General features: G+C 53.9%; 1 protein-coding gene across 1 annotated transcript; it reads right to left on the reverse strand.

Moving 5' to 3' along the window:
• Positions 1-1,387: 1,387 nt before the first annotated feature.
• On the reverse strand, positions 1,388-7,004 carry Tnfsf14 (TNF superfamily member 14). Its single transcript, XM_004632797.2, has 4 exons — positions 6,784-7,004; positions 4,982-5,018; positions 4,683-4,727; positions 1,388-2,738 (listed from the first exon to the last, which is right to left on the reverse strand). The coding sequence occupies exons 1-4, from the start codon at positions 7,000-7,002 to the stop codon at positions 2,311-2,313; spliced, it is 729 nt and encodes a 242-aa protein (XP_004632854.1). The 5' UTR covers positions 7,003-7,004; the 3' UTR covers positions 1,388-2,310.
• Positions 7,005-9,326: the final 2,322 nt, after the last annotated feature.

Below are 9,326 nucleotides of genomic sequence, written 5' to 3' on the forward strand. Positions count from 1 at the left end.
GAGAGTAAAGGAAACTCCGGTGGGTGCCGGGGCTGGGCACTTGGGGCCCTTCTACCTCCTACCAGCCCAGCGAGGGCAAGGCGGTGGGAAACTTCCCAGGATGCTCCGCCCTAGGCAGAGGGAGGCATCAGTTCCCCTCTCAGACCACAATTTCAGACTAACAGCTGGACCCTAATACCTCCCGCCCCGGTCTTGGATCTGATGATATACTCTATATGATGAAACCTATACAGGAGTGTCGGCCAAATAGCTCAGCGGATTAAAGCGCCTGCAAGCAAGCACAGGGACCGGGGGTTCAATTCCCGGGCCTGCTGTGCTGGCCCTGCCTCTGGGGCGAGCAGAGACAGCAATTGAGACTGGGCGTGGTGGTGCGCGACGGTAATCCCAGCTCTTGGGAGGCTGTAAACAGGTGCATCACTACGAGTCCATTCTAGCAGTGAGACCCTGAACACCCTGTAGACCCTTCCCTAAAATACAGAGAGAGAGAGAGAGAGAGAGAGAGAGAGAGAGAGAGAGAGAGAGAGAGAGAGAGAGAGAGAGAGAGATCCTATACAGGGTGGCTGGCACACGGAACAGCCCCACAAATGGCAGTGTGTCCAGTCTCTTCCAGCTCTGCACACATACTGAGCTCTGACTGTGCACAAGTGCCTGAGCAAACAGGCTTTCATGAACCTCGAGAGTGAGTTGTCTTCCCTCCTCCAATTTAATTTACAGATGAAGAAACTGGGGCACTGAGAAGTGGTAAGACTTGCGCTTAAGGTCACACAGTGGCTGAGGGGTAAGGTGGAAACTGGGATCATCAGCTCTCAAAGCCTGTTCTCTTCAGCTCTGTACGGTATCACAGCGATACCAGCTATACCAACAATGCCAATGACAAAGAGCTCATCTCTCATCCTCGGATTCTAGGAACTAAGACCGCCCTCCAGCCGCACTGTGGTAATAGTCATTTGCATAAACCAGCGGATTTGAATGCATATCATTATCTGTCTCTTCCCACCTCTCTTCACTCCAAGCTTCCATTGACTCTTCACACTGTCACTCTGTCCTGGATGTGGCCAGTGAAGTGCCTCACAAGGCAGAGCCTCCATCTTGGACAGGAGGGAAAGGCAAAGCTAGACCCGGACGAGGTCTCGGTTCACCGCCTGCTTCCTGCCTGGTCCAGGCTCCTCATCTGTAAGAAGACCTCATTGGGGGCGTCCTTCCACCTCTGTGAGCCATTGCGTGTCATCCCTTGTACCCTTCCCCTTCCTCATGGGGCTCGTGGGGTCTGCAGACCACATCCCACCGTCCTTCACCAATTTCTTTCCCCAAGAACTAGGCAGACCCGAGTGCAACTGTGTGCCATTTATTTCAAAAACCAGTACTCAGAGGGACCGTGGGCCACAGTCAGGGTCTAGTACTAACCCAGGATGCATCAGTCCAGGCTAAGAAGGACCCTCAGGTTCAGTGAGTAAGATACATTTGTCATTGTGACCCCATGTGGGTCACCAGGTCTGACAGTGACCTGGCATGTGGAAGTCCACAGTGACAGGCATGACCAAGTGTGACCCTGACCCCCTGGAAGGGGCCTGAGGGCCACTGGCCCTGCCTGTGAGCTGTGTGTGCCGTTTCCTCTGGGTGTCATGGATTCTCCATGACAAGGCAGGTGTGACTATCGAGTCATCCTTCTCTCCTTCCATACCCTCAACAAGCACTTCCTGTGCGGTAGGGGCAGGACAGCAGCATCTGCAGTGACAGCACATGGCCAGCGGGCAGCTGAAAACCCACCATGGTGGGAGCGTCTACACCCTGGTCCCTGGCGGATGTCCACAGCGCATGTCCATGAGACTTGACTGGCACTGGATCGGGCTTTCCAGGTGGACCAGTCCTTATGATAAATGTTCCTCTGGCCCCACTTGTGACAGTGGGGAGAGCCACCTAGCTGCCAGTCTCCAGCCCAAATCCCTGGAATCCCACTTTCTTCGGGAAGGAAAGTATAAATACCCATCCCTCATCCCTTCTTCCTGAATATCAGGCAAATCGGCTAAATGTCACACTCGAGGGTCTACAGACCCCAAGTCTGCAGTGCCTCAGTCCCAGGGCTTTGTCATTAACATTGTCCATGACAAGGTCTGAAGTCAGGGGGTCAAGCAGGGGATCCCTCAAAAAGGCATGCTGGGGCAGATTGTGGTGCCTGGAGGTGTCCACCCAGCTGTCCTCCTGCCAAGTTATGGATTCCCTGGGAGGCCCCGTCACCCCCAAGATCTCTGCTGCCAGGTTGCCTGTCACCAGAGGGACCTCTGAGCTCTCTCCATCCACAGCTGTCCTTCTTCACACCATGAAAGCTCCAAAGTAGGACCGGGTGCCATCACGTAGACGAACCAGACGCTCATCGGGCACCCGGACGATCACCTCCTCGCCCACCTCCAAGTGTACCACGCCACCCAGGAAGCTGCTGTCCCACCACACACGGGAGCTGTTCGTCCGTCCGCAGGGTGACCGCCGGCTGACCAGCAGCTCCAGCTCCTTGGGGTACCGGGGCGTGCGCTTGTAGAGCCCGTGGGTGATGGGGAGGCCATTGGCCAGTCCCGGGGGACAGCCCATGCCACCCAGCTGCACTTTCGAGTAGATGTAATAGTAGCCAGCCTTGGTGGTCACCAGGGCCCCATTGCGGTAGCTGAAGTCTCTCAAAAAGGCCAGGCCCAGCTGGGACTCCCACAGAAGCGGGCCACCGCGGCCCGTCAAGCTGGAGTTGGCTCCTGTGGGAAAGAGAAAGAGAAATGGATCAACTCATGTCTCCTTCCTGCTGTGTGAACCAAGGCTGAGAGTCAGCACTTTCTGATACGCTACTGCTAGGCTGTGTAAGTGGATAAATTCATGGTATTCCTGCTTTGCAGATGGGACAAACTGATGCACAGCAAGATGTCCTGGGTATGAGGGTATTGTTGCTGTTGTTTTGGGAGGGGGGTACCAGGAATTGAACTCAGAACCTTGTGCTTGCCAGGCAAGTGCTGCACCGTTGAACTACAACCCTGGCCCTTGTGGTATGTTTTTTAACTCATTTCCCCCACATTTTCAGGTAGATGCGCGGAGAGGCAAAGTAACTGGAATATCAAGGAAGGAACTAAGGCAATGATATGATTAAGTGGTTGGGAGAAAATGTCAAATCTTGAGAATCAGAGAACCAAGGCAGAACAGACCCTGGTGCCAGCAGCCCTGGGGCCCCTCTGAGGCTGTTTTCTCTCTCTCTCTGTACAGCATAGAGATAATATGAGATACACAGGTATAAATCATAGCAGGGCAAGACTCAGGAAGTACTGCAGAAGGGCTTATCAAGTAAAATTAGAAACACCCAAGTTCCAGCGCAAGGTCCTGAGTTCAATGCCGGGGAGGGAGAGAAAGAGAGAGAGAGAGAGAGAGAGAGAGAGAGAGAGAGAGAACACACTAGTCCCTCCTTATGCGTGGTTCCACCTGGTCTGGTTACAGAGGCCACGGATGCACCATGCTACAGGAATGTTACATGGAAAATTCCACATCAGATAATTCATGTTTTAAATGACTTATGTGCCAATACAGTGCTATGACTATTCTGTTATTAATTATTGTTAATCTCTTCTGGTGCTTAATTTGTAAGTTAAACTTCATTCTGGGTATGTATGTGTAAGGAAAATAGAGCATCTACAGGACTTTTTACTGTCTGCACTTTCAGGAATCTTGCGATGCATCCCCCATGGATAACAAGGACTAGTTGCTGTAGCCACAAGAGCCTGTGGATGCCAGGCAACTGTGCGAATCAAAACATATAATGAATGTTTACATTTTAAATGTGCATTACAAGGGCCGGCCAGATAGCTCAGTAGACTAAAGTGCCGGCTTAGGCAGAGCACAGTGGCCAAGGTTCAATCCCCTAGGCCTGCTGTGTTGGCCCCGCCCCTGGGGCACACTCAGACAGCTATTGAGACTGGGCGTGGTGGTACACGCCTGTAACCCCAGCACTTGAGAGGCTGTCAACAGGCGGATTGCTACAAGTCTGATCTACACAGTGAGACCCTGAAGATCCTGTACTAAATACATTTAAAATGTGTGTATCACAGTAAAAGACACAGCACCACTAGTGCTCTTTAAACTCTTCCCGCTCCCTTCAAGTATGCTTGTGGCTCTGTTCTGACCACTTTCTGCAGCAGTGCCGGAGCCCTTTTCTGTGGGTGTCTTTACCAGGTGGGGTCAAAAAGCACAGCGAATCCTGCAGCCCAGCACCGTCTAGCAGAAAGGCTCCTAAAAACACTAGGACGTCCTCATCTGCCTTATTCGCTGGATGTGGAACTGTGGCACCTCGGGCTCCTCTCCAAAGTCAAAGCGTTGACCGTGAAAGGTCAACATTCATAATGGATTCAGGACATCGAGGCAGCCCTGACCACGCGGCTAGAGTCATTCACCATAGAAGTCTTCCAGACCTGCTTCAGGAGGTGGCAGGAACAACGGGACAAGTGTGTTTGCTGCAAGCAGGGGTGTTTTGAGAGGGACTCATGAGAATGTGTCTTCTTCTATCATAATGCATTTTTAAAACATTTTTAACAGTCACCATAGTTTCAGATCACATTGCATATTAAATGGAAGGAATGAATAAATGCCCTACACGTCACTGCATTGTCTGGTCCCCAGGGCACCTGCCCTGCCCGCGCCAGGACCCAGGGCCCTCTTACCTGTAAGGTGCGCCGCTGGGTTGGTCTGGTGGTGGGGTTTCCGCTCTGGGGAGAGAGGATCAGAGGTCAGAGACAAAGAAGGGTCAGCCCCCAAGGGGTCGTCTTGTCTCCCTCCCAGTGTGGTTCATCCCCACCCCTTCCAAAGATACCCACACTTCTGCTTCTCAGGCAGGAGGGGTGGGGAGGGGCACCTGTGGGCTTGGGGCCTTGCGCAACAGGATTGAGCAACAGGCCAAGGGTGGGGGTGGCGTGGGAGCCGGGCTTCTCCTTCTCAGGGACCTGGACTCATCGGTGCTCACCTTGCAGCAGCTTCTCCCAGGACCCCGCATCTTGGTCCTGAAAAGCAGAAGGTGCCCACAGTGAGGACCCGCCACAGCCCAGCTCCAGAGACACGGAGATGTGTCAGCCAGGCCACGGCCACAAGCACCACCATCGGACACGTACGCAGAGCCACATGCCTGTGTACACACACACAAACACACATGCCACACCCACCCCCCACTGCCTGGCTTGCACGCGCTCTGCAGCTAAAACCGGTCAGTGGTTCTCTGTGTGGACAGAGTTACGAATTCTGCCTGTTACAGATTGAATGAGTTATGATGTGTAAAGTGTGTTATAGCCCCGGTCCACAGAAATGTTTGTTAAATAAATTCTATAAGTCTATGACTTTTATTCAAAATACTTGAGAACAAAAATAATTCAGATTTAGTGGGGAGGATTTGCGAATATTTGCATAAATTTTATTATTGAGCATACCTTATCTGAAAATCCCACTTCCAAAATAGTCCAAAAATGAAACTTTTTTTTTTTTGGCAGTAGCAGGGGTTATACCCAGGGCATTCACACTGAACTATACCACCAGTCGTTTGAAAGTTTCTATATTCTGAAACAAAGTCTTGCTAAGTCATTAAGTTGCTCCCAAGGGGATAGAACTTGCACTCCTCCTGCCACAGCCTCTCAGATCGCTGAGACTACAGACGTGCACCTCTGTGCCCAGCTCAAAATCTGGAGCTTTCTGAGTGGCATGTCTGGTCTCAAGAAGTTTCAGATTTTGCAGCATTTAAGATTTCAAATTTAGGAGTTTTTGATTTGGAAATACACGAGGACCCGGAGGGCTGCACACACGGACACCAATTTGGGTGGTGACTTGGGACACAGGCCTAAGACTTAACGACATGCTAAAACAATGCACATAGAAGCAGACACCTGGCACATGGTTTATGGACCCATGAGGGTCCCCAGAGGCAGAGACGCACAACATCAGCACACGTGGTGTGACAGGGTAGCACACGGGCCGGTGGGACCCAGGCACAGGACATGTGGCCACCAGAACTAGATACAAGGAGAGACAATAGGACGACCAGGACCCCAAAGGGCAAGACCAGGTGTGCACACCACAGGGCATGCAGACCCACAAGCGTGGCACGTGGCTAGGCCATCCACATAAAGCTGATTGCACAGGAGGATCTCAGGAGCGGGACCAGGACCAGGAAGGCACTACTGATAATGGTAGCAACGAGGAGACTTTGCTTCCCAGTGGCTCAGCGCTTGCCTTAGGCCAGCCTCTGCCTGGCACCCTCAATCAAACATACTTCATTCTCTAGGAAGCCTCTCTCTCTGTCTCTCTGTCTCTCTCTCTCTTTCTCTCTCTCTGTCTCTCTCTGTCTCTCTCTCTATCTCTCTCTGTCTCTGTCTCTCTCTGTCTCTGTCTCTCTCTCTCTGTCTCTCTTTCTCTGTCTCTCTCTCTCTGTCTCTCTGTCTCTCTCTCTCTCTCTCCCCCCACTACTGTAGTTTCAACCCCAGATCTTCTCGCTGAGCTGAATCCTCAGCCCTTTTTATTTTTCAGTCAGGGTCTTGCTGAGTCGCTAAGTTGCTAGACTGGAACTTGGAACCCTCCTGCCTCAGCCTCCCAGAGGGCTGAAATCAGGCTCAGCCACTCTTATTGTCATCCCCATTTTATAGATGAGGAGACTGAAGTTCAGAGAGGCTAGTGGGCTGGCAGCAGTGACTCAGGGGTCAGTAAGATGTTATCTGTCTGTCCTACAAACACACAGACACAGGAACACAGAATGTCTAGGGGACAGCCCAAAGCCCCACTCACCGGCAGGCGGGCAACAACCTCCTCTAGACGCCTGTACAGCTGCAGCAGAAACCAGCCCTGGATGGCCAATACAGCCCCCAGGAGCAGCAGCAGGAGCCCCAGGCCCACCCTGGCAGGGCTGCAGCACCTTGGCTTGCGGCTTGGCCCCAGCCTCCTGAATGGGATGTCTGTCTGTCCGTCCACCACGAACACCGAAGGCCGCACGACCGAATCCTCCATGCCCCGGCCGACTGAGGCCCCAGGCGCCTGAGCTCCGGGCTGGAGGAAACCACAGTTGCCCAACTCCGTGGGCTCTGCACGCTGCAGGAGGCGCCCTGCGCCCTACAGCTGCTTTTAGAGCTGGGGTTCAGCCCCTCCCCTTTCCCCAGGCGCCCTCCTCTCCTTCCTGCCCCCCACTGGGGCCCCGGGGCACCTCACTCTCACTCACAAGCCTGTCACACTTTCCAGAACCGCTTGGAAATGTGACTCAGGCGGGGATGGGAGCCGGCAGCCCCCGCGCTCTCCTCCAGGCTGCTGGGCTCCCTGGAGCACCCAAGATGTCCTAAGGACCCGCAGAGTATGGGCCACACACTGCTGTGACCTGAGCACACGGCAAGGAATGAGGAACAGGGCGGCCTTGGCCTCTGGCAGCGCCCTAGGTGACAGGGATGACAGGGATACGGCCGATGAACAAGAAGAGAACAGGTACTGTTGCCAAGGCAATGAGGCAGTGAAGAATTGGAGAGGAGGAAAGGCACTGTGTGCGTGTGTGAGCGTGTGCATGCGCGTGCATTCAGGCGGCATGTTGGTGTGCATTGTGCAAGTGTGAGCACCCCTGCACACGTGTCTCTGTGGACATGCAAGCATGTATGGTGAGCATTCCAATGTGAGCATTGGAATGCTCACACGCATGGGTGGGTGTGTACATGTGGGCACACATGAGCAGGTGCTCTATGCACACATACACGTAGTCCGTGTGTCTGTGGGCACACATGTATATGTGCAGGTGTATGAGCATGTGTGTGTGTGCGGCAAGCACACCTGGATTTCCAAAACTTTATTTGGGCGCTGCAGACTGCACCCAGGGCCATCTGGCCGAGCTGCACTCGGAGCCTTTCTTTTAATTTTTCATTTTGAGTCAGCTCTGCCTAAGTCATGGGACTCAAAGCGAGGCCTTCACCTCTCAGCCTCCGCAGTGCTGGGATTGCAGACGTGGGATGCCACCGCCAGCCCTGAATTTCTAAGATCAGAACCACCTACTCAGCCTCCTGCGCCCAAGACCTAGCGGTTACCCTGGCCTCCTCCTGTCGTCTCCCCGACCCCACCAACTGCAGTCAGATGTTGAATTTGCCCTCGCAGCCTCTTGTGTCAGGAGACTGATCCTCGGCTGAGAGCACCTTTGGGAACTGGCCGAAGTGGGCTTGGGGGTAAGAAGTGAGTTCAGGAGGAGCACAGGATGGAAGGAAATATTCTGTGCCCTGCGCCCAGCCCCGCCCGCTCCCCGGTCCTCATGAGGCGAGGAGCCGTGCTCTGTCACTCTGCTGCCAGGGCGTTTGGCCTCATCGCAGGCCCAAAGCCACCAGGCCAAGAACCACAACCCTGTGAAACCATGAACAAAACTAAACCTTTTCTCCTTTTTATATTTATTTATTAATTTTGTGATGCTGAGGATGGAACCCAGGGCCTTGGCATCCAGCCCTTTTCATTGTTTTCTTTTGAGGCAGCCTCATGCTGAGTCACTAAGTTGCCCAGGTGGGGGTCACACTCACAGTCCTCCTGCCTCACCCTCCCAGAATTCTGGGATGACCAGAAAGTGCTATGCAAACCTCCAAGACAGCCAGCATCACCCCGTGGCTTCAGCTCTCCCGGTGACTTTCTGCTGAGGGGACAGGGGCTGGCTGGTTACAGGCATGGGCGGGTCCAGCTGCCCCTCTTTCTGTGCAACCAAGAAAGCAGCTCCGGGGATTGGCACTTAGTGAGACTTGGAGATCACTCTATCCCTGTCGCCACTGTATTCCCAGTGCCAGCCTCCCTGGCCAGCTGGTGGCCGAGCCCTCACCACTGCCCAGGGCCTGTGCTGGGCACGGAGAAAGGCCTGCTGGGATTTGGGCATCCCTGCAGCAAAGGAAGAAGCTGACACTGGGGTCCCCTCAGCTCCTCCAACCTGCCTGAGCTCCAGGCCGAGTCCCTCTACCACCCCCACCCCCAAGCCCCCTGAGTCTTTTCATCTAGGAGCCAAAAACACAGAGCGTCCTGTGACCCATGTGCCCTTCCCCCAGGGTGCAGCTGCCTCGGAATCCTCCTCAGAGTCCTCCCTGGCTCCATAAGCATCTTCCTTGGAACCATCAAAGCTGAAAACAGCTCCCGCTGGCCCAGGATGGGAGCACACGTCTGGTGGGCTGTCCCTGGGTCTCCACTGCTCCTAGTCCCTTGTGTTACTCTGCACCCAGCACTTTGAAGCCAGGAAATGATCTCCATGGTGGCTCCTCCGGGTCATTAGACCTGGACCATGGAGAGAGAGAGAGAGAGAGAGAGAGAGAGAGAGAGAGAGAGAGAGAGAGAGA

This window comes from Octodon degus, unplaced genomic scaffold (genome assembly GCF_000260255.1).
Source record: "Octodon degus isolate 3935 unplaced genomic scaffold, OctDeg1.0 scaffold00050, whole genome shotgun sequence".
NCBI classification, from domain to species: domain Eukaryota; kingdom Metazoa; phylum Chordata; class Mammalia; order Rodentia; family Octodontidae; genus Octodon; species Octodon degus.